Raw genomic sequence first — 24,582 nt, forward strand, 5'->3', positions numbered from 1 at the left:
AGGAGCTGAAATAGAGTACAGAGGGCACAGCATGTGTTGAGGAGTAAAGACGTTCCTTCAGCCAATATTGGTCACGAATATTTATGTAAAAAAAACTCAACCTGGGCCATAACATAGCAGTACCTAACCAAGAATCTGTGATAAGAATGTGTGTCTTGTGAAGAGCTTCAGGGTGTCTATGAGCAAATATGATGTTCTCATTGATACGTGGGTTTAAACGGGTGATGAAGATTAAAGTTCACATTTCTGAGAGGAAAGAAATTACATAAAGTGTGAAGCTTTGATGTGGCATCAATGTGCATGAATGCAGAGGGTTATGCATAAAGACAGTGATGTGAATGGTATGCTTTTAGACGTGTTGCTGGTAAGGTGCACCATCAGTGTGTGGCAAATGTCATGTATAATTAGCCTAGCAATACAACTGGTCTGGTTATTAGTCAAAGCAGTACATGCTCTTTACAAGCTCATGCTGCTAAAAAAATGAACATCACTTCTGTATCTTAAAAAAACGGCTATATAATAATGATGAATCCATTCTCGCCTCCGCCTCCGTCTACAGTAGCAAGGTGAAAGTATTGATTTAAGAAGACAGACTCATTTGAATTCTGTTGAGCCATTTCACACTTTTTCCTTCCCCTTAAACATCAGATGTCTAAAAAAACAAACAAAAAAAAAAAATGGAATTCACAGAACCGATAGTGGTGCGTTGCATTGGCTGAGAAAAACCCATTAGGTCAATTCCATAGCAACAATGTGGCTTCTCAGGACTGTGTGGTTCACCTGTGTACTGGACGATTCAATAGCCATCCACTGCCACCAAGTGCTGGCCTTCAGTACTACAATTCTGGCCATAGAAACTGCATTGGTTGCATTCTGTAGTCAAACCTTGATCATAGCTGATCAACTACTGTATTTACTCAAGATCCAACTCCATCAGAGCTGTTGTGAAACACCATCTCAATGTCATTACTTTGCTCTGATACACAGAATCCTTGGCAGTGTACAACTGAAGGCAGACAAAGAATAGACCGTGTAATTTACAAAAAAGCTGCAACTACTTTGGTAGTAAGTCATGCAGAGAAGAGCCAGCAAGCATGAACTCAGGATAAGACCCTCATCTAATGGCATAGCTGAACTTTGATTGACTAACTAAGCTTCAAGTAAGTCATACCAACCTTTGTATTTATACCTTACACATAAGATACCTAATAAGTGCTACTGCCAAAAGGTTGTCATTTTGGGCACACAGAAAAGAAACAAAATGATAACACAGCAAGAGATCTGGCCTTGATCGTGTCACCAATCTTTACAGAAGAGAACTGTCTGGGGAATCGGGGGGAGTGTGGCTGCTGATGAGGCGATTATGTGGCTTTACTCTTGTGCGTCCAAGTATGACAGGGCCATGAAAGCACTGTTGCTGATAGGCAGAAACTATACCTTGTTAGCACTCTGTTGTACAGAGTGGACTAGTTGGCTGAGCAGTAAGGTGCTCCCACAAGTCCAGATGAGCTTACTGAAAGAGTAGATGGGATTATAAACATCAGTTCCATTACTGTGACTCAACATCCATCACCTACAGTCATTTTGGTTGATCGTGGGTCCCCGTCAACAGCTACCTCTTCGTCCTTCTTCTTATTTTTTTTTCCTTACACCATTTCATTCCAAAAGAGACACTAAAACGGCAGCGTCTTTGCACTGCTTAAATTGGAATGCAAGTGAAAAGAAAACACAAAACAAAAGAGCTTAAAAAGATTATGAACAGAAGTGCATTTTATCACATCACCCAATGCAAGCATTCTCAATGTAAATCTCAGCCTACTGGGAGAGGTTACACATTTCACCAAGATCACATCCAGAAAAAGCTGGCAACGGCATCAACCAAAGCAAATAAACTACTAAATATACACAGATGTAGACGATATCGAAAAGCTTAAGAAGCAAATGAAGAAATCGGGAGTGACTGGAGGAGCAAGCAACCATAAAACATGGGGATACACAGAATTTCACAGCTGTGTGAACAGTTAAAGCAGATGTGATGGGATGTGATGGTGGATGCATACAGAGAGAGGGGTTGTAAAAATATGCTATAAAGTTTATGGAGCCTAATGCGGCCCTGCAGGAGCCTCCTGCTGAGCTGAGTGTGCCGACAGTGCTGTTGAGTGTGTGACAGAGCTGTGGGGGAGATATGTACAACTGAGCATAGCTAGTATGCACAAGCTCCATCACTTGTGTGGGGATGTGCATACAGTACATAAAATTCACAGAAATACAATCAACAGAACCAAGAATCCCTTGCACCCCCTGCACCTCTCTAAAATAGTCAGCGTCTATCTTCTCCTGTGCAATATCTAAATTCAAGCCGTAACATCCACATATACTGAAACAGCACGCAGAAAAACAGTGCTACTAAAAACACACAGACACACACGTTCATGTGCACGCAACATGAATTCAGAGACTATAAAGCCCTGCCATAGCCACTGTTCAATCCAATATCAGCATACTGTGACCACTTCAGCCTTTCATGTTCCCTTCAATCAGGAGAGCTGGATCTCGTTATTTTGAAGAGGAATGATTGTTTCCACCTTTGAAAAGACATATGTTCTATTGAAAAGAGACGTGTGAGGGGAGAAGCAAGAAAAAAGATATAAGCAAGCAGGGAAAGAAATAACAAAAATCTAAACAAAACAAAAAAAGAAGACAAATGCCAATGGAAAAGTAACCTTATTTTCCTCATCCCCTGTGGGAGCGGTTGTGGACTTAATCCCTCCTACATAGCCTGCCCTCTGTCACAGCTAAACTCTAGCTTCTTCCACAGCTCGCAAAGGTCAATCCAGCCATGAAAGCCCGAAGACGAGCCATTCAGGGAAAAAGTAACATCAAAAGAGAATTCATTATGAAAACTGTAAAGTTGAACAATACATGACAACTGGGACACAAGACATCACATATTTACAATGCAATGAGGTATTAGGAGGACTAGTATTTTCATTTCTCAAAGTGAACTTCAAAACACATTAAATTGATATTTGTCATTTTTTTGTTCTTCCCGCCCTGTTCTCTCTGTTCTCATACTCGGTTTTAACAGGATTTTGAAGTGCCAGGCTTCAGATGAAATTCTATTAGGTTCATGTCAATGTTAAAAAAAAAAAAAATTAAAAACCTGTGTGGGAAAAACAGCCCCTTTTAACACATACCGTGTACACTAGTATTGAGCAATTCCCTACAAATGCATCTTGGGCAGTGTTTGTTGGCAAATATAAGTTGTTTAAACATCAGTTAATGCACAAAAAGCTCACATGTGGTGGATACACATAAGACAAGAGTCTCCATTCAGCTCCAGTCTTCAGTCTCTATGAGATAAACAGGTGACTGAGACTGAAGACCATCTTAATGTGGTTCAGATGCAAGCAACAACCGTCATAATAAATATAAGTGGTTTGGCCAAATTAACTCATTCAACAATGGATTTTTCAAGAAAATAAGTAGGGGAACACAGGAAACATGGACAACACAAACTGGCCAGCAAAACAGGGAAAAAAAATGGATAACGAGAATATTTTAATGACCAGGAAAAAAAGGTTTTGACTGGCCGTGATCAGTCAGAGATATATACTTCATCGTGTCCCTGTCAAATGTATACATCTGCACACACAAATACTATTACCAAGTCTGGTACAGTCCAAGTCCTTCCAGGTATGTCTCGGCAGCCATCTTGGAACCGCACCTTGCAGTTATTCAGGGATGATCTCCTTTACTCCCCTCTCCTATCCTGTCAGACAGTTCAGCTGATAACTGGCTTCTTTGCATCATTCGGCTGACAGGCCTTGTACAACGGAATTCTCCAATACATTTTTATCAAAGATATTTTAAATGACATCTTTCTCCCTTATGTCACCAACAAAGTAGACAAGCTAAAGTTTGAATTTCAACAAGTACAAGCCGTCCTCCAAGCTAGACTTGACACATTGGTCTTTATGTGTAGCACCCAGTGAGAAGAGGGCACATCAAAAATCAAGTACAAATATATTTGCGAACTGCTACACCAAAATAAGCGAATGAGCAACAACCAACAAAACATTTGAAACAAAAAAAAACTTAATCGGACACCCCAATGTAGCCCTATCAACAGAAAAATAAATAAAATAAAAAAAAAAAAGCTCAACAGAATACATAAAGAGTATTAGTGCTCTAACAAAGTTGTATGGTCTAATTAATCAAATACTAACCTGTATTAAATTGACAAAGGGAAAAGTTTGGAGAAAAAAAACAAATCCCTCAAAGATACTACCTTATCTGGTCAGTGTTTCTGTTTTGACTAGGGACTGCACGGCTGGTAACTCGCCAACTGGCATTTATTGATTATTTCATTGCTGGTGGAAGCAAAAAGATGCATGCGGCATACAGGCACATTATTTGATATCAGACTCAGCCGACTGCTCCAAAACCGACTGGAAAACATTCCATCATTCACAAGGCTTACACCGGAAAAGCTTCTTAAGGGAGGAGGTGGATTAACCTCAATTGACCAAGTCAATTATCTCATCCCAGTTCAATTGAGTATGTACTCCAGTTGCTGAAGATCAGAGTAAAGGTGGAGACACCCCGTAACACGCAAGGTATATGGAGGCTGCGATGAAAGCCTGAGAGAGTGTCTGGTGAAGGCAAAAAGCATCTGTTGATGTGCATGGGTCAAATACCAAAAAAGAAAAACAAAATGAGGAAATCATGTTTGACTTAATGTGCATTTGTCTCCTTACTTTTGATCATCTGAACTTTGGGAACAATGGCTATATTCACTTTTTCAACTGAATGTAATGGCCCAAATATTTATGCTATATTTATGTTGTACGAGTATGTGACACAAAAACTGGCTATCCAGCAAAATATAGTGATCGATATCAAATATTGCTAGAGTAGGTCGCTTTACCTTTATTGTTTCGTTAATTCAAAATCAAAAATGTCTACCAAACATCACAAATACTGAGTTGAATAAAGCACAGCTCAGATTTTGTTGATATGTGCTTAACTCTCAATTCATGCGTTTCCCCTCGATTTTGGTACCGTACAAAACCAATAAACTGACATTCATCAACCGCTTATCAACTCTGCCATAAAACTGTCAAGTGTCATTCAAGGAATTTATCCTGAGCAGGAAATGAGTCCTTACATCCATCAGTCCTCAATATTTAACATTTCTGTTTGTCTGCAGACTGACGGATTGTTCCTTCAGTTTCAAGTGCTTTTTATGAAAAAAGCAATTCAGTTATGGCCTCGAGGTTTGTTTTTTTGTGAGGCCACGCTGATCTTCACTTTTGACCTTTGATAACCAAATTTGAACCAGTACATCCGTGAGTCTGAGTCAACATTTGTGCCAGATGCAATGCGATTCCCTTCAGGCACTCCTGAGATATCATGTTTACAAGGGAGAATGCACATAAGGTCACAGGGACTGTGACCTTGCCAAAAGCAAAGGGAACAGAAATTTTACTTTCTAAATACATTTTTGAAAATGGTGGGGGTTAAAACACAAAACTAATGACATGACATATACTGTCACAGACAGGTGACAAAAAGGGTAATAAACAGCTTTCTGTCTTATCAGTTCTTATCTCATTTAAGCATCAGCTGTTTTGCTGCAGACTGTATGCGACTGAAGATTTAGGGACTGAGTAAAGGAACACTTTAGTAATAACGCAGAGCTCTCTGTTGAGTTTTGTGCTGCTACTGGCCCTTCAGAACCTCCAAGTAAAGCAAACTGGCTAAATTATTTTCCTATAACTTTTACAAGAGAATCTGAGTCAACAAACCAGCAAATATGAATTAAAACTGATACCAGAATCCAAACATAAATTCTCTATTCAGCAGCACATTATCAGATAAATCTTTTGTCATCTCACCTCCGGAAGAGTTTTTACATGTCAATCAGGTTAACTTTAAAATAAGCATTCAGCCAATCCAAAAAAAATCTCATTCAGACAATCCCATACAGAGCATGTTTCTTTGATCTAAATTCAAAGTACAATCTATGGTGAACACTGACTGAGGTCATGGGAGGCACACGCTATTGATTCATTTTTCATCTGCGTTCTTTTAAAGCACCAAGGACATGTGCCACATCAAATCTTTTCAACACTAAGCACTAGGTTTTTAGTTGAATAGCTTGCTTGAAACAAAAAGTCTTTTGAGGCATGCTGTTTTAAAAGGTAAAGAGTGGAATGGTAGAGAGATGCCTTGACTTCCTTTTTGGCCCAACGTGTGTGTGTGTGTGTGTGTGTGTGTGTGTGTGTGTATATATATATATATATATATATATATTCACTGATGTGAATGATGTGGAGACACACACACACACGTATATATATATATGTTTTAAAAGGTAAAGAGATATATATATATATATATATATATATATACACACACATACATACATACGTGTGTGTGTGTGTGTGTGTGTGTGTGTGTGTGTGTGTGTCTCCACATCATTCACATCAGTGAATGAGCACCTGACTGGAGTTAAAGAGGAGTCAGATGCCAAACTCCTATCCTTGCAACTCTCTGTGTCCCCTGCTTCCAGTCTGCAATCTTTTTATCCTTACCAAAATTACAGAATATCCAAATAATCCTTTGTTATTACAGAGGATTCGAGCCACACAGGAATTCACCTCAAACAAATGCAAAATCAAATAATCAAAATACAGACAAGCATATCAAGGTACATTTTTTTTCATTAGGGGTTACTTATTAAAATGTCAAGTTAACAGCTCTGAAACCAACATGCTATGATATTTAACTTCTAGTCTGACAAATGTCACGTACAGAGTGTCGATTACACCAACTGAATTCTTTGAGTCTTTTTTTACTGTAGAAAACTTCAAATATACGTTTTTTTGGGGGTTTACTTCAAATCAAATTAAAATTATTTTGTGTTGGGGCGGTCGGTGGCGTAGTGGGTTAAGCAGCCGCCCCATGTACAGAGGCTATAGTCCTCGCTGCAGCTGGCCCCGGTTCGAGTCCCGCACCGAGCGGCCCTTTGCTGCAAGTCTCCCCTCTCTCTCTGCCCCCTGCTTCCTGTCTCTCTCCAACTGTCCTATCATTAAAGGCATAAAAAGGCCCCCCAAAAAATAAATTATTTTGTGTATATCAAAGGCTAATTTCAAGACTGTTGACATGAAAAGAAATTCAGCCAGCTCATGATGACAAACAAATGGCAGAGTTCCTTTTTTTATTAAGAAAAAATAAATGATGATCCCTCCTCATGATTAATGCAACTTTTGAATATCTGAACTCTGTAAATAGCACACAACCAAAGACCTGGAAAATAAAAGGGGGATGTTAAAAATGCTTTCTTCCATTATCAAAATAAAAGAGCAGGGGTAAGATTCCTAGTAGATCTGCATAGCCCAAAACTTCTGTTTGGAATATCAGGACGAATGTAGCCGGTACAGCCTCCACCTTTTCTCTCAAGTCGGAGGAATGTTAAGCTCTGTGGTAAAAATCTACAAATTGACAACAATGCTCAGAGAGTAGATGTTTACACAACTACATTTACCATCAGGACCTGACATCTCAGAGCATAGCAGAGCAGCATGTAAGCAGTCATATGTCCAGTCCATCAGGTATTGATCATTTCCTGTGGTCTGGAGACAGCCGTTTTTCACCACATGATTCACAAACCCTCTCACTTTATAAGTCTCAGCTGCATTCTGAGCGGCAGTCTGTCACTGGAAAACATGATTCAAGTCTACTTTCACAGCAACACTCCAGAATTCACCGATGGATGCACCTTGACCTGTGATGTAAATCAGGGCAGTATTTACAGATATTGATGCTATAAACCCACCGCAGTGCTCAACAGGCAGCTGGAGCCCACTGCTAAAGGAGGGCAGGTCCGTCTGGACCGTGAGTCGACCTGCAGGCATGCAGTTACCTAGGTCTGTTGCTCGTATTTTCTTTAATCTGGGCTCAGGAGGTTCAGAGAGAACATGAGACTTATCATTTTTGTACACTTTGACAGTGGTCAGAGAGTCAATTCACAGTGTTCTATTCCAAGCTTATTCCTTACTAGGAGAGAGGAAAGTGCCAGAGAGATTTCATGCCTGAGACAGAGGAGTTACACTTGCGTTTTCCCAATGGGCAATCTTAACTTACACTTTTCTTCCAGCACATCTGAGTGCACTCTCTTCCATCGATGCACGCTGACAGCATGAAAATGGGAATCTGTCCGCAAAGCAGGGGCCCAACTGTAGCCAACGATCAGCTAACCACCGCCCCCCCTCCTCCGCTCTTTCAGCAGGACTTTTAAGAAGGACACCTCATAGCTTTCAGTATGTTGGTCTTATCTGTTTTCAACCTCTTCAGATTGGGCACAAAGGTTAAAGATTCTTGGTCAAATACTTGAGAGAGCTCGAGATGCAAGAAACATCGATGACGTGTGTCCATGACATCTTTTGACACGGCTGGTAAAAACTCTGAAACTAGGTCTCCAGCTTAGATGAGTGGAGATGATCAAAACCTCTGGGAATGTTGTCCTTTTTTCTATTTACTTAAGACAAAGCAGCCATTACTGTCGACTGAGAATACTTGGCCATCCACATAGTCCAAACTGAAAAACCTGCTGCCCCCCTGCTCCCAAAGAAATAACCAAGCACAAAAGAACAGTTAAACAAAGACTAGAAAAAATGCAATCAATAAAAAAAAAAAATACTTCCTCAAAGAGGGAGGTTTGTCTGAGAGCATGTACAGACCAGAGGCCAAGTCACAGTGCACTTCTTTACCTTGTCTGTGCTTCTGTCAGCCTTTATAGTCCTCTTAATCCTTAAGAAGCTCTCAAAAGGCAATGAAACAACATTTATACTGGCACAATTTAAAGTGAAAATCACACACTTGCTTTAAAAAGTCAAAGGGTACCATTTTGTGAAAGAAAATAAAGCAATTGGCATTTTACTGTGTTGGGAAATGCAGTCCTGCCAATACAATGACAACATAAATTAATTCTGATTATTTGGGCTTGTTGTTAAACTCACTTTAAGTGAAGTGACGACAACAAATACAAGCATTTGAACGAAATCTGTGTCTGGATTTTTGCTGAAATAGAGAGTCGCTGTCAGCAAATTCAGATATATAGCAACAAATACCACCACTAAACGAATATAACCCGAGATATATGTTCAAGGCAGAAAAACCATTGCAGTAACTGAGGTTCAGAATGTGGACATTTTGCCTGCAAACATGCTATGTGTGTGAGACAAAAGTCCAATTAGGTGGTAAACACCAAGTATCCATTGTGTTTCATAGATGAGACAAACATAATTTAAACCTTTAAGATGCACCGCGTTCTGATCAAAAATAATAAGACTGAACATTAAGAGAATCAGAGAGTTATCACTCTTTGTCTGGGTAACAATATTCAAATGCAAATAGGTGCTATGCTGCAATTTATTTTAAAAAAAGAAACAAACAAACAGCTAAAAACAACAAAAGGCATCCAAGTAATTTTCAGGCTGTATAATTTCTAAATCCCTCATCTTAAAGTGCCTCAATTTACATGCTGCGTTTGTATTGACATTTTTTTTTCGAATAAAAACCCATTAGCAATATCAGGGGCTTAAAACAAACATCCAAGCCAAGAAAATGACCTCATTTGCACAGTTCAGAATATGCTCTTAAACATCCTTCTGAAACAAGATTAACTGATGCGAGTGTGTGACCATAATTGTGTCTATGTGTGTGTTAAAGAGGTGAATGAGGACAGATACATAAAAGTAACAAGATTCAGAAGCCAAATAAATAATGGGCTACTTACCGCAACTTTGCTCCCAGTTATCTGCATGCAGCGATCAGCGGAGAAGGTTAATGTGCAAAAAGACACAAACAGCACAATCATTAGTAGGCCAGAGAATCCTCCATTACATGTTGAGGCATTAGCGTATCTTGTGTGACATCACAAAAATCCTCAGACAATTACAGCATATCACAAAAAAATGTACAAGCCAACAAGAGAATTCAGTCACATACTGAAGATCATGTCTGTGTGTAGCAGCTGCATTTTTCAAATTCTTAATTTTGTTCACATGGATGTAAATACTAAACAAAAGATCTTGCAACATTTACATGAGACTCAGAGGAGGTTAATCAAATGGTTTAGGGGGTAAAATAGGACAATCCTTGACTTACTGGTATAGATTCCCAGACTCCCCAAAAGGAGCATTGGCTAGTGTGGGCACAGAAGCTGCATAGGGCCTCTCCGGGCTGAAATCAATCTGCTGCCATTAACATTGGTCTTCAGGTGTCAAATTTGTGTGGCAGACCTACCTTGAGCCCATGCAGTCAGCACAATTCCTGAGGTTTAACCTTGTTATCTGTCAATAGTGGCAGGTAGCAGGAGCGATTTTCATTACTGCAACTGTGGGACTTGTTTCACAGTGGGAAGGTGTCCGTCAGCACAGTAAATGTATTCTAATGCGAGGCTAAGCTTCTGTCTCTCTGCTACATGTTTCTAAGGAATTGCATTTTGATTGCAGGAAGTTATAGCACACACTGAGCTCCTTTTTTTATTATTATTATTATTTCTTCCCTCTTTTCTCCATGGATTTTAAGGGAAGGTGTTAAAGAAAAAAAATCTCAATTTCCATTCCTTTTACTGTTACTCTCAAACTCTCCAGGTCTGTGACCATTTGATGCTTGAATTCCTGTCTCCTTCACCCTACCAGGAGTTTATAACAACTATAAAGTCTGTTTTACATATGCCACCCCCACATTTATCTTGCTCTCCAGTAAAAGCTGCATGTCACTGTCTTAAAATGAGGAAAGTGTTGCTGTAGATTTGACATCCTGTGAAATGAGTCACACTGATGTAACAGAACTATTAGACATTTTCTAAATTATGTATATTAATGAATCTAGATTTATAGCAGCTTCACCAAAATAACAGACATTATCTTTAGTGTGCTCGGACAATAGCCAGGCAGGAGCTTGAAGGGGAGCAGCGCAGTTTCACTGAAAAAATTTGCATTTGTAAATGCTATGTCCTACCCTGTGAGATACAGTATGAATGAAAATGAATGAAAGGACTACTCGTGAAGTAAAACCATTAGGTTTTTTTTCCACCTCAACACAAATACCACCCTTTATCATGAAAAAAGAAAAAAAAAGAAAAAAGAAAATCACATGAATACAGAAAGTGTATAATCAAGGCCCAGGTTCATGTGAGGAAGAATATGGCCCTCAGAGAGATGTACGCTGCACTTTAATGGTCACATCAAAGAAACGGATATTTGAAAAAGACTGCAATCCCCTTACAAGACCCTGCCATCGCGTGGCTCCTGCACGACACAAAGCATGTTTGAAATTAAACACGAAAATATTTATCGCTTGGTAGTCAAGTTAGATCTCTTAATAAAGATTAATTGTATTAGTACAACAATTAATGTTGGCACTTGAGATTACATTGGCACACAATTATAGATGGAAAGAAAAGCACACAAAATGAGGTGAGAAAGAAAGGCAAATGTTCATGCAAAGCTGATGGTCAAGGACATCCACAGGTACGCTCCTGCAAAAGCAGAGTTGGATTACACTGAAACCCAGCTCGTATTCAAATGAGCCTGGTCAATGTAGACTTCTTCTGTGAAAACACATTTCATTTTGTGTTGGGGGTAATTTGCTAGACTCCTGCTGAGGCACCCTAGTAGAGTAAGGGAGTGCTCTTGATTTTGCCTGGCTACAGACTAGTAGAGAGAGACGTTGCAATCTGGGAGGGAGAGAAAGAAAGATGGGGAAAAAAAAAAAGCTTTGACTCTCCTTTTGAAAGACATTCAATAGTAAACAAAGCATTTATCAGTCTTTTTTTTTTTAATATTAGCTATGATTTCAGGCAGATAGCGGTTTAAAAGCTGATGCGGTATGTCAACATGCACGAGTGATCAATAGAGATATGAGTTCTAGTTTGTGAAAGAAACCTAAGGCATTACAAGCCATTGAAGCCAAGGCATATTGCTTTTTTTGGAACAATAAAGCATAAGTTTAATTGAGCAGCTCTGTAGAGACAAATACAAGGGGATATGTCTTGTTCCACCAATATTTACTACTGATTTAAACTTCCAGTTCCAAGCCCGCACACACTGCATTTGCTGTAGGTAAAGAAACAAAGACAAGGCTAGAAAAGGAAGTACCAATAGAATGCTGGAAACTAGAGACACTGCTGATGTCACACTTTCACTTCATTGGCTGCAATAAATGATCAGTGTGAAACAGCATACTTGTTCAAAAACGACAAATCACAAAAGTCATTATCTTGTCAAATGTCCTTCTGAAACCTGCTAAATACACAGAAGCAAAAACAAAAGAACATAAACCAATGCAAAATGGAATAAATCAAGAGTAAAGCCTTTCTACGGCACCAAAAAAAACAATTTCACCAAGAAGTAAACAAGCTTTGAAAAAGATTGAGTCACATTTGCAGTGAAGGCTCCACAGCAAGACAGAGAATCACCCCAACGTGTTTAAAAGGCACCGCTTGACGATTCAGTCACCATTTAGATTTTTTTTGCAACATGTTTTCCCATTTAGCCCATAATGCATGCTCATCAGCACCCACAAGCAACATTATCACTGGGAACATGTAACACCTCATTTTAGCACATTGGATTGAACATGCATCTCCACAGACAAGGTGAAAAAAAACGTACTATCCCTGGTGTGATGCACATAAAAGGAGTGAATATCAAAAACAAAAGCTCAATCAATCCTAAAACCTGCTTTAAAAAAAAAAAAAGAAAAAAAAAAGCTGTTCAGAACATGCGTCCTCGCTGATCAAAGGTGGTCGGGGATGCTTGTGGCCTCGTCCAAGTCAGGACTTGGGATAAACTCTGTCATGACTAAGCCTTTTTTTTCTGTAGTAATGAGTAATTGAATTAAGGAAACCCAATTCAAACCCATTTATCAACATTTAGTCATTAAATAGCTCCTGGTAATTAGTAGACTTATCGAACTTCTGAAACAAGTGCAGATGGTTGATTATAGCTCTTGGATTGGCTAAAACAAGTCAGGTTTGTTAAATGTCTTCTTAACTTACACATTTCTTTTGACTTGCAAAACAATTTTAACTGCTATTAACATTCCTGAATATAATCCAGCCTTCTAATGTCTGTCTCATAGTTACAGCGTCTCTCACTGCAGAAGAGATTTGATGGTCATGTTTCATTATCAATTCGATACGCAAAATGTCCACTTAACTATTAAGCTGAAGTAAGTCAACTTCATGTATTATCAGTATGTGACAGTGTATGGACAGCTGTTCTGTACTGTAACTTGATGCACATATGTATAAATCTGCATGAACTGCTACTCCATCACTGACAGTCGACCACCCCCTCCACTTCAGGCCTGTTAAATGTGGGTACGGACACACATCACATTTTGTCCTCCGTCCTTTCACTACACAGATTACGTTATTCATTTGAATAAAATGTCTGTGCTCACAAAGCATAATGGGCCCTGTGAGGAATTCAATCATCTTGGATAATCATCATTATCAATAATGCCAGTTAATTACCATAACAATGAGGAAGGTAATAAATGATGATGTCAAAGGGAGCGCTACCAGGATCGGGTAACAATGGGGACAGAAGTCACTTTTTCTCTATAAAAGTGATGTGAATATCACCTCACTAAGTTTACTTCAAAACGAGGAAACAAGCTCGTCATATGGTGATGGATTACTGCCCAAACTATTTGTACTGCACAGAGTGTTTTAGTATCAGCCCTGTAGAAAATTATTTGGGCGTGGAACGGACAAAAGCACAGATATATATATATATATATACATACACACATCTCTGTGTGTGCTTTTGAAAAACACTCAAAGGTTCAGTTTGATAACTGAATGTTTCTGTGCCGTTTTCTGTTACATATACAATTTATATAACTTAAATTAATTCAAAAGTAATTTAATTCCAAGTTTTTCTAAAGTTTACCGAGGCCCGACACCACCACCGCTGAGCAAAATTCACATGCAAGTATACAGCTGAACAACAAATAGTTTTCATGCATGTACATGATTGGACAAACACTGACCATCCACCCTGCGTCAAGTGAGTGAGTGACAAGAATTTAAATCCAGTAGATTTGGGTCAATGTGGCAAACAATGAAGAAAAATAATCAAAATTGCATCAAAGATGTGAGCGTCAAGCATGAAGAGTGAGGAAAGGTGGTATGAGAGAGAGCAGGCTAGAACAGATGACAAAGCGAGCAGTAACAGAGCATCAGGTTACATTCATTCTGGACATTTGAAATGAGTGTTGTGATTTTTCGACTCACCCACTTAAATCATACAGAACACTGCAGTTTACAAATACTGTGATTTATTCTCCCACTTACAGATTTGGCAGTGGCTGAAATGTACTGGACAACCATCTCACGTTTGGTGCTCAAGTCTTTTCCACGTAGAGGAGCTTTTCGTTCCTCATTCAGGTTCATGTCCTCCTATAAAAACACACAATGAACAGTGAAGTGAGACGTAATTAGACTGAGTACTACAAAATATTCAGAAAAAATGTTTTAAGCAGAATACATTATGCAAAAACACTTAAAATCATTTTCTAGGTTACACTGTTTACTGTATGTGCGGTTTAATGTATAACATGTCAAATGAGAACAAGCAATGGTGTGAAACGAAAGCCAATCCCAGATCTCTTGTACGCAATACTGGAGATCAAGACAGTCGTACACTTTAACCTAAAAGAAAACCAAAGTGCCTCCATTTCAAAAACTCAGACTTTGAACCAATTACTTACAATACAATAGCTTCATTAGTGAGAAGAAACATTTTAGACAGGCCAAAAATTATTATTCCATTTTCACTATCATCATTTTATATTATATCCTGTTCTATGGTTGAATTAATTTCCAACTATGTTTCTTTGTTAAAGTCACAGGGCACATCAGCAGAATATAATGGCAGTAATAATTAGTCTTTGAAATAAAAGTAGCAAGGCTGCAGCAATAAAAACTGCACACGACACCCAAACTCTGAGCAGGAGAACAAAATCAAACAGCAAAGCCTCTATTGAGGCCGTGCAATAACATCTACTAGGCTGGATAGGCAGTATCTGCGTGTTATTGGGGGTATTATCTTCATGCTACTTTAATTCGGCATCACAAAGAGGTCTTTCATGTGAGAGACATCAGGGGATAGAGTGAAGGCCGGACAGAGCACTAAAAGCTCGGGAATGACATGATGATTAGAATGGAGGAGGATGTTTATCAGAAGCACTCTCTCACAAAGAGATGGCGAGGATGAACAGAGTGGAAAAAAAACATCCTCCTCAGGGTTTTAGGCAAGGGAGTCTGAAGATGTGGAGGCATGCTGCCCTCTGCTGGGGAGAAAAGAAAATCATGTGTCTTTAAGCATTGTTGATGAGATTTGACAGCAATCCCTCTCCATCGGTTTTAATGTTAGATTTCCACATAAATTAAGCATACTACTAAAGAAGAACACTGTATTATATAGGGGTTTGAATATCTTACCACAAGTAATCTGATTCAAGCTGTTTTGCTTCATTTGTCAGGGAAGCAGTGGGCAGGAATCCCATCCAGGGGCACTGTGACCTAAATTCCTTCAACTACATTTCCTCTTGTAAATACCCTCCAAGTTAAAAATCCATTAACTTCTTTTGTGGAATAGGGAGCCAAAAATGCAGCCCAAAGTTTTTTTTCCTCACCCAGGGAAACCAGCAGGTTTTTTAATTAATCTTTGAACCCTGCTAATTTATCTGCTTAATTGGCATTCAATAAAGGAGGCAAAATTTGGAGGGGTGAGTACACTGTGGCGGGGGTATGAGTACTGAGCCTGCGGGATGCTTGTCAGGGGGCAAAGCGGAGGAATGAGCCCTCCACGTTCAGCCTACAAAATGATTAATGCTCTTTTATTAATTATACCCTCACTGGAAACAAAGAGTCTCAAGATATTATGGCTGTTCTGCTTGACTAACTGAAATGCAGACGTTTGAGCTTCTACCAGTGGCAGTGGGCTTACAAAGAATCGTACTAAAAGTTTGTTATCTATTGCAGGTCTGGCAAACTAAGAATTTCCCAAACGTAACCAGTGTATTTGCTATGCTCAAACTAAAAAAAAATTCTACAACATTTGGCAAATCAACATGTTTATACATTGCTGTCCATGAGTAGCAGGGTGTTGGCATATTAGATTTATAATAGGAAAAAAGTGGGTGAAGTTAAAGAGCTGTGTATCAGCCAGAAGGCTCGGGTTGTTTACACCAAACACAGCTGAATGTTGATCCCCAATACATCCAAAGCAACCAATAGATTATTATTTTTTATTTTTTATTTTTTTAAGTAAAACGTTCTTGACTCGCCAATAACTTCAACCCAAGTGAGCAGGTGTTTCGGGCACTAAAGAACAGTCCCTAAACAAGCAATAAGTTAAGATGGCTGCACTGCAGGCATGGCAGCGCCTCACCAGGGAAGATGCCAAGCATCTGTTGAATTCTGCAGATTGCAGATTTCAGGCAGTCATTAAGTGCAACAGACTCACAAGCAATTATTTTAAAGTTTAACTTTTTAGATGTTTTGACGTGAGCCGACTTTTAAGCCCATGTATTAAAAGAAGCCAAAGAGTATATTTCTGTGAATGAATCAGATCTGGACGTAGAGATCCTCAAGTTAAAACTGGATGAGAGCACTTTTATCTCAGAATTACAGCATCTTATCAAATCTAATGTGTCTGAGAACACAGAGAAAAAACACATCACAGTCCAGTTTAGTGTCTGTTATCTGCATAAAAAAAAAAAATAATAATAATAATAAGATGGTCAGAAATTACAAAATCCCATGGCCTTAGGCCGAGCAGAACCAAGAGCACTTGAAGCTTCAAATCAGAGTAAAGAATAATTAATGGATACCATCAAATGCATCTAAGGCTGAAAATGTTATGAAGAGTCTCCTCTACAGGGAAATGTGGATCTGAGAAAAGTATAAAAATGTCTTGCTTCAGCTGTGACAAATCAATTATTTTGTCCACTACCCTCAAGTCTGAATCACGAGTGTGTAAGGGCACAGGCCGTAATTCTCCTGTGGGCTGGTTTTAATGTCTTGGCGCAGAGTGGAACTGCTGAGGGATCACATAGGAGCTTATTACTGGGAGTGTTCATCCTGACAATGGCACTCAGAGAGACAAATAAAACCTCAAACCAGCTACACCAGCACTGTAATGTGACATTCTTCTGTCAGTGGTCCCCCCGTTTCCCACTAGCATCGCATTCTGCTGAAACCGACGTTCTATCTCACATGTTAACAGCAACAAACTGGCTCAGCGAGCAATTCAGTTTAAAAGAAAAATCTAAGCGATGGCTTGTTCTTTGAGGTTCTCATGGTTTCAGACACGTAAAAGCATCATCGGAGTAATTATCCTGTGACTAATCATGACCAGATCTGCGCAGTAGATGTGAAGTGACAGACATTTTGGCAAGTGTGGACAGGCAGTTGCTCCGTCTGGCAGAAGCCCAAAAATTTTACCTGACAAAACAGCAAAGCTCTACTTCTGTACTAACAATTATCCTCCATAATAACATCCAACAATAGCTGATTATCAAAGGGGAACTGTGATACATTGTGATGTTCAGGTGAAATCTTAGGAAATCATGAGACAAAACACACAAAGTAAATATACAGCACCGTGCATCTATAGGGGCAGCACAAAATGGCATTTGTGATGCATTTTAACTTTCCCTTTACTTTTCTAAATATACTCTTGCTCTCAGTGGTTAGCTTGACAATTTCTTTATCATATTTATTTTATTTTTCTTGCCACTGACCGTCTCTTTCTACGGTTTTCTAGATTCCTTTGATGACCTTTTACTAATAAGCTCTCAGTTATCAAGGCTCTGAGATATACAGTGCAGAGAAAAAGAAAATCACTTTTCTGTGGTCATTAATGCACAGCAAGGGGTTTCACTAATATGCCACTGGTCACCTCTGCATTGGAATACAGCTAGACATCTAAGGCTACAAAATGTAACACCAAAACAGCAATCAATAGCAGAATGGGGGGTAAAGACAAAGATATATATGTGCATGATATAACTAGAAAGTTTATAGATTAATGAGAAGACAAAGCCATACATGTTGAAGCTATTAGCATCAACAGAATCTACCCACCTGAATTTTTTGTGTTTTCTGCTTCAAAGCAGAAAAGTTTACAGTCTGAGTGTAAATAGCCAGGGCTTCAAAAGAACATGGGTAAATAACCCCTTTTTTATATCACTACTGTAATTATACTACCCAACACAAAGTGTCATGGCCTGTCAAACGTCATACCAGAAAACATGCCTTCTGTGTCATCCGTCACTGAGCAAACTGAAGCCTGGGTTTAATGTCACGCTGCTGTGAGCACAAACATAGTAATTGAGAGGTGAACTGACTGACAAGGATGAGCACCCAGGCAAGAAAACACTGAACAGGAGCCTGATGAAAACCAGGAGCACTGATCACATTTCTCTGGCCCTGGCAATAAAGACTATTGTATGAGAAAAAAGGAAAGGTAAGCACCATACCACACACACACAGTCACTCAGAGACATTATCAACAATGGTACGCACAACCTATGCAATGAAGCCAGAGTAATTCAGCTCCTCACTTCAAAGAGATGGGCTGAAAGCTTTTTGTTAGATTTCAATCCTGCAGTACATAAGGCCAAAAATGCATTTCAATGGAGAAAATCACAAGTGTGACAGAGCTCTGACTCCACAGATGAGTGCGAAGTGGATTTCAAAGTTTGCTGTGCTTCTGAGAGTGCTCGGGGGGATATTTAGGTGGAGCCCTGACTGAGAAACTTGTTTTTATATATATCAAATATACAAACACACACATACATGTGAGTTTTTAATATTCGTCAGCAAATAGATTGGAAACACAAAAAAATGTTGATGTAATAATTGCAAATCTAGTTAAATAATTGTAATGAGTAACCGGTTTCCTTCTTAAGAAAAATACAGAAACTACAGTTTTTTTTAAAGATGGCTCCACTGACAAATATTAGCCATCATTTTCAGTCTTTGGAGAGAAGTTCTTACACTGCAGGTGTCAGGCAGATATGTTTACACAGCCTTGCTAGTTGGTTGGGCAACACACAGTATCAGGGCCTGCTGACACTGACCAAAGTTCTTTAGGATGTGTAGCCTGTGGTGCCCATATTTAAAAAAACAACAAAAAAACTCAACTAAAACGTGTTACCCAGTGTATTGGTGTGGACACTGATGGTGCTCTATGACCTTTGGATATGCAAACAATACTTGTGTTACTTTGGGTCGCTTCATGTAATCTGTGTCCAACAAAAACATGGAAATATATTGATACTCACATCATATTTACATATAAAATCTATCCATTTCTTTAATAAATACATGTGGGTGGGTGTTAATTTACCATGGTGGCTCATCAAATTAACATTGTGTAAAAACCTGAGGCTGTGTTTACCGTTCTATATACTGCAATTAAATAAAGTAGTTACAGCTTTCGGTGGCATCGCCTGAGTATCAATTTGCAAAAACTTTAACCTCAACAGTGTTCTTATCACTTCACAATCCACTGCAGTGGTTTTTAATAATACACTAAATACTTATGATACAATTAAAGGGGAGAAAATAGCATCATTTTCATCTTCATCTCTAAATCAACAGATAAATTCAACCTTTGTCTCTTATCACTGCTCAGTGTGCTCCTAGTTTCCAATTCAATGTCGTCATTCACTGTTCATTTATAAGACCTGAAAACCATAATGATGCAACAGGGACATTTTTCACAGGCAGAATATCGACTGAAACAATAAACAATGTGAAGATGTTGCATAAAAATAGGATAGCTTTGAAAAGCAATAATTCAATTATCATCCTTTTTTCATGTGCCTAATCACATCAATAGTAAAACAAGGATGCATGAGTGGCAATGAAAAAAATTAAAAACCTTTACAGACATGTAAGAGACAGAGTGTTAGAGATTACCTTATGAAATGGAAAGAGAGTGTAACAAAAACACAAAGCTTACCATCATCTTCTCAAAGAGGTCAATGATTTCTTTTTCTGAGAGGTTCATGGATCGGTCATCAAAAAGGGGCTGAGGAACAGGCAGTTCAGCTTGGGTAGAGAGGGGATCTGTTGGGTGCTGTATGAGGGGCTTCTCCTTCTTCATCCCCGTTTTTCTGAAACTGGTTATACGATCTCGCTGAAAGAGAACAGAGTTTTTGAGCTGTCAAATATTGCACAGCTAACAATTGGTGGACATGGTCATAGTTATGGATCACTAAAAGCAATCCTTGGTTTGAGCTGCCTGTAATACAAGCTTCGGGTTTCCACACATTAAAAGAGTCCTGCTATCAAGACTCAGTTCACCACAGTTTATAGTAAACAATACCGTGATGTCAAGGACAGCTCAAGATGTGTTACTGCTAACAAAAGAAAAAGCTCAAACCAAACCAGAAATAGAGATTTTTTATCCAAAACAAACACACAAAAGATAAGTCTTCTGCACACTAGTAGCTGAGAATGTCTGTACTTTAGTATAATGCATAAAACAAATCAGGACTTTACTTACCATCAAATCCTTTAGATTACCTGCTTTGTGCTCATGTTATTCAAGTAATTTAAGTACAAAAGCAACTTCAACTTGTAGAATAAATTAGAACTATCCGTGTTAAATGTATCAGTTCAACCTACGATACTGAGTGCTTTTGGTAAAGTTTAGTGTGAAAGCTAAAAAGGTACATGACCCACATGCAGGGAAGTCTGTTAGTCATATTTAGTGAAACAGAAGGTAATGGCATGCTGGATGAATGAACATGTGGAAAACTGAAAGACGAACATACAATGAAGGAATATACAATGGCACTGTGGATTTGCTGAAATATCATCGATAGATCAAATGTGCGATAAGCTTGGACAGTCAGTCAGGGTATCAGAAAAACTACAAACACATCTAATCAGAAATGCCACTGATATTTTCAGAATAAATAATCAGTTAGCTGCTTACAAAAGTGGAGAAGTTATGGGCAACTTTTTGTTTATAATGGAAACTTAAGGCTAACAAGCCTTGATGGTACCTTTATGAGAAATCACCTTTTCTTAGCATTTAATTTTCGTGCTTCCACAACCGGTAGAAGAGACAGATTACTGTCTTCTGGGTACTACTGTAGTACAGTTTAACAATAAGGTCACATTGTGCAGTAGCAGAGGATGTAATGCATTTTAGATTAGTTCTTTGTTTTATTAAAGGTTACTTTATTTGCTCCTGGCACATTTGATCCATCCATATATTTCAGTGAAGAGGTCCATGCAGCCTAAACAAACATGGCATGATGTGAAACAAAAACTAGTCATACCAAAATGAAATCAAGCACCTTACCATATCATCAGCCAATGTTTTAATGTGTATGTTCTGTTGGAGGGAGGGCACAGTGTGAACAACAATACCCAACAGAAACCGACAATACCGCCAAATGTACAGTATGTGTCCCAACTGAAGTGTTTTCACATGTACAGCGTCCTCGGATATTTTCCGTGCCTCTCTGAGACCAAACCACGTTTTTGATAAGTTGTGTCTCTATGACGACTCTCATGAATTTATTTATTTTTCCTTTTTGATATAAGCAAAGATTGAGTGCTGTACATGCGTAGGACATGAAAACATTTGATGATCCCAAACAATATTGCAGATGTAAATATATGTGACACACATTTAAAACAAACACACTAAACAGATAAATCAATAAAACCTTGCCCCGACAGTCCCACAGCCACACCAAGTCACCCACCAAAAGCATGCAGGTTAGTGTTGCTTGACTTAAAAGTTGTTGTGTGTGTATATATTTCAATTCATCACACACTCTTAAAGCATTTTGTTGCTCCAACATTGATTCTAAAGAGCATCTTTTGCAGTGACAGGAACCAAAAACATTAACACCCCAACTTTTACAAATACAGACGTTTGTCTTTATTTCAGACACACAAAAAGAAAGGCTTATGCCAAGGGGTTGTGACTCAGCAAGGGTGGCCATTTGAAACACACCTCAAATGGGAATCAGTAGGAACTTAGCCATATGTTGTGGTGCTAGGCCGTAAAATTCTAATGAGGCTGGAGCTGTGGGGCTGTGATGGCCATAAAGCCTGCCTCCAGCCGCGGATTTCTCCACTATGTTAATCAGGAAACAAACAATTGATACTGGAGCGAGCAAAGGAATTGGCTATTACCTGCACCTCCCTCTATTCATCTCCATCAGCTGTCACTTTGGGAAACACTAAGCAGACAGACAAACCGGTCACTCTTCTTGTTCATAATAACTGGACATAAGAGACATGTCCTCTTCATCATGCGCAAAGGATTCTGCCTGCTGGGCATTTTCCTCACCATCCTGGTCACCACCTGGGCCTGGCACATTCAGCGAAACATCAGTTCCACACAAACACAATTAGTTGCCTTGAATATAGCCGCACCAATCCTTATAAAACTCACATCTGTAAAGGTAATAATTTGACCTCAGCAACAACTTTTCTCATTACAAACTCAGAGCACATGTATCATTAAGCCCAGCGTTCTCTGGAAGTCTAAAACTGCGTGAAACAATAGCTAATTTTCAGATGGAGTACTTACACATTATCTAATCAATTTAACAACAATCAAACCACTGTTTGGTTAATTGCCTTGACTTAAGGGCCTTTCCTTGCCCATTATCTTGGCAACATCGCAACACTGCAATTAAACACCTAACAATTAAGCTTGCATGTCCTCTGGGCTTCTCTTGCTTATTAAAGTAAACTTTTTCATCATAATAAATGTTTATTACCAAACACATATTTCTCTAAATAACCTAATCAAATTAGCTCTGGGTCCCTCCTTAATCAAATATGATCATGACTCTGTGCAGATCTTAAAAAGAAAACACAAAGCAATATCACACAACCTTAAAGCCAATTTGGGGACACAAAATCATACCAGTATGTGTACTAAACATAATAACTTTTAAAATTAACATAACAAACTACAATTAATGTTAAACATATCCATCTATTGCTCTTAGTTTTATTACAGGGTGATACCAAGTGGCATATGAAATAGTTGTATTGAGCTTGACTATCCTTCAATGGCTGGGAAAATAAAAAGAAAAAAAAGCACTTGCCACACTCAAGTAATTCAACCAGACCATCTGTATGGTGTCATTTTAACTCGCTCATTGGAACCATCACTATAAAATCAGAAGCCACCATGTCTTTGTAAATTGAGTTTGTTGAGGAAATAGGTTTTACTTTAATTAGTTCTAAGAAAAACAAAGGATTACTGCGAGCTAGCCGTAGCCATTGTTGGCAGTGAGGACTGTAATGCAGTGTGCTGCTGACAGTTCTTGGCAACATTTTATTTTATTTTTTAAACGACACTATGTCCCTATTTAATCAACAGCTTTATTCTGCAGCAGACTGGAAAGCATTTGCAACTCACACATTTCCCAGTGTGGCAAAGAAATTCACATTTTTTGATATGCAAGCGTTATCAAAAGAAAACTGACAAATTCTGTAATTATCCTTGGTTCTCTCTGGGTACTTTAGCCTACTCCCACTGTCTTCATGCTATTCAGAAAGTACCACTTATTAGGGTCCTAAAGCAGCTTTTAAAAAATAAAATAAAATAAATTCACACACTTTACTTCAGAGTAAAGGACATCAGCTACAAACATTAAACGAGCCACAGTAGAACCTCAGATGTAGCTCTTTTTTTTTTGCCATTTCTCTGAGCACTGCACAGTATGACCTTGGGGTGAACTTGCTGGGAAGGCCACTCCTGGGAAAACTGACAACTGTCTTGAATATTTTCTACTTGTGAATAATGGACTCCAAATTGTTTGAAAATTGCCTTAGGCAAGTAATCCTTACAAGCAGATAGGCAGCAACAGTTGTTTCTCATTCTGTTAACACACACCTGAATCCTCCACACTGGTAAACTACTAAAACTCCTGTTTTTATAGAGATAGTCACACTTCCTGATGACCAATCAGGATGATTAGAAGCAGCTGGCTGCTGTGTACCCTCTTAAGTCCTATGAAAGCAGTGAGGGTGTATTTAGTTTTTCCACGTGCTGCTTCTGCATTTTAGATTAGGTTTTGTTCAGTAAAAAATGACATCGTCAACTCAACGGGTTGTTGTGAATTTGTTTTTGTGTTTATTTTGTTCTTTGTTTTTGACATAATCTTAAATTAGGCTCTAGCTCTTAACCTCCACTGAAACAACATTGGTGGGAGGGGAATAAAAACTTCAATAGGTTACGCATAATTTGAAATATGAACATGTGCCCATTTATTCAGTAACTTTAAAGCCACTGTCAGTAATGACCTTCACTCAAATAAACCATCAGAAAGCCATACACTAACAGATGAACAGACAAAGTTTAAAAAAAAAAAAAAGGGTTCTAAATGTCAGTAAAAAGGACCTCTATACTTGAGATGCTGCTCCTTTACATTCAACGAGGGAGCACCAGAGGACTTGAAAGAAAACTGTGTTCAACCCCCTGCAAGGCCCCATCA

At 38.7% G+C, this 24,582-nt stretch overlaps 1 protein-coding gene across 8 annotated transcripts in view; it reads right to left on the reverse strand.

Moving 5' to 3' along the window:
* Positions 1-24,582, reverse strand: part of diaph2 (diaphanous-related formin 2) — a 366,461-nt gene that overhangs the window by 333,488 nt on the left and 8,391 nt on the right. For 5 of the 8 annotated variants that reach the window (XM_075481764.1, XM_075481769.1, XM_075481770.1 and 2 more), the window contains exons 3-6: positions 21,417-21,449; positions 20,064-20,240; positions 14,381-14,485; positions 9,806-9,826 (exon numbers count right to left, since the gene is read on the reverse strand). In XM_075481764.1, coding sequence (XP_075337879.1) covers positions 9,806-9,826; positions 14,381-14,485; positions 20,064-20,240; positions 21,417-21,449 — 336 coding nt within the window. The remainder of the gene's footprint in view (positions 1-9,805; positions 9,827-14,380; positions 14,486-20,063; positions 20,241-21,416; positions 21,450-24,582) is intronic. The other 3 variants (XM_075481771.1, XM_075481767.1, XM_075481768.1) reach the window with 2 other exon arrangements.

This window comes from Odontesthes bonariensis, chromosome 13 (assembly GCF_027942865.1).
Source record: "Odontesthes bonariensis isolate fOdoBon6 chromosome 13, fOdoBon6.hap1, whole genome shotgun sequence".
NCBI lineage: Eukaryota > Metazoa > Chordata > Actinopteri > Atheriniformes > Atherinopsidae > Odontesthes > Odontesthes bonariensis.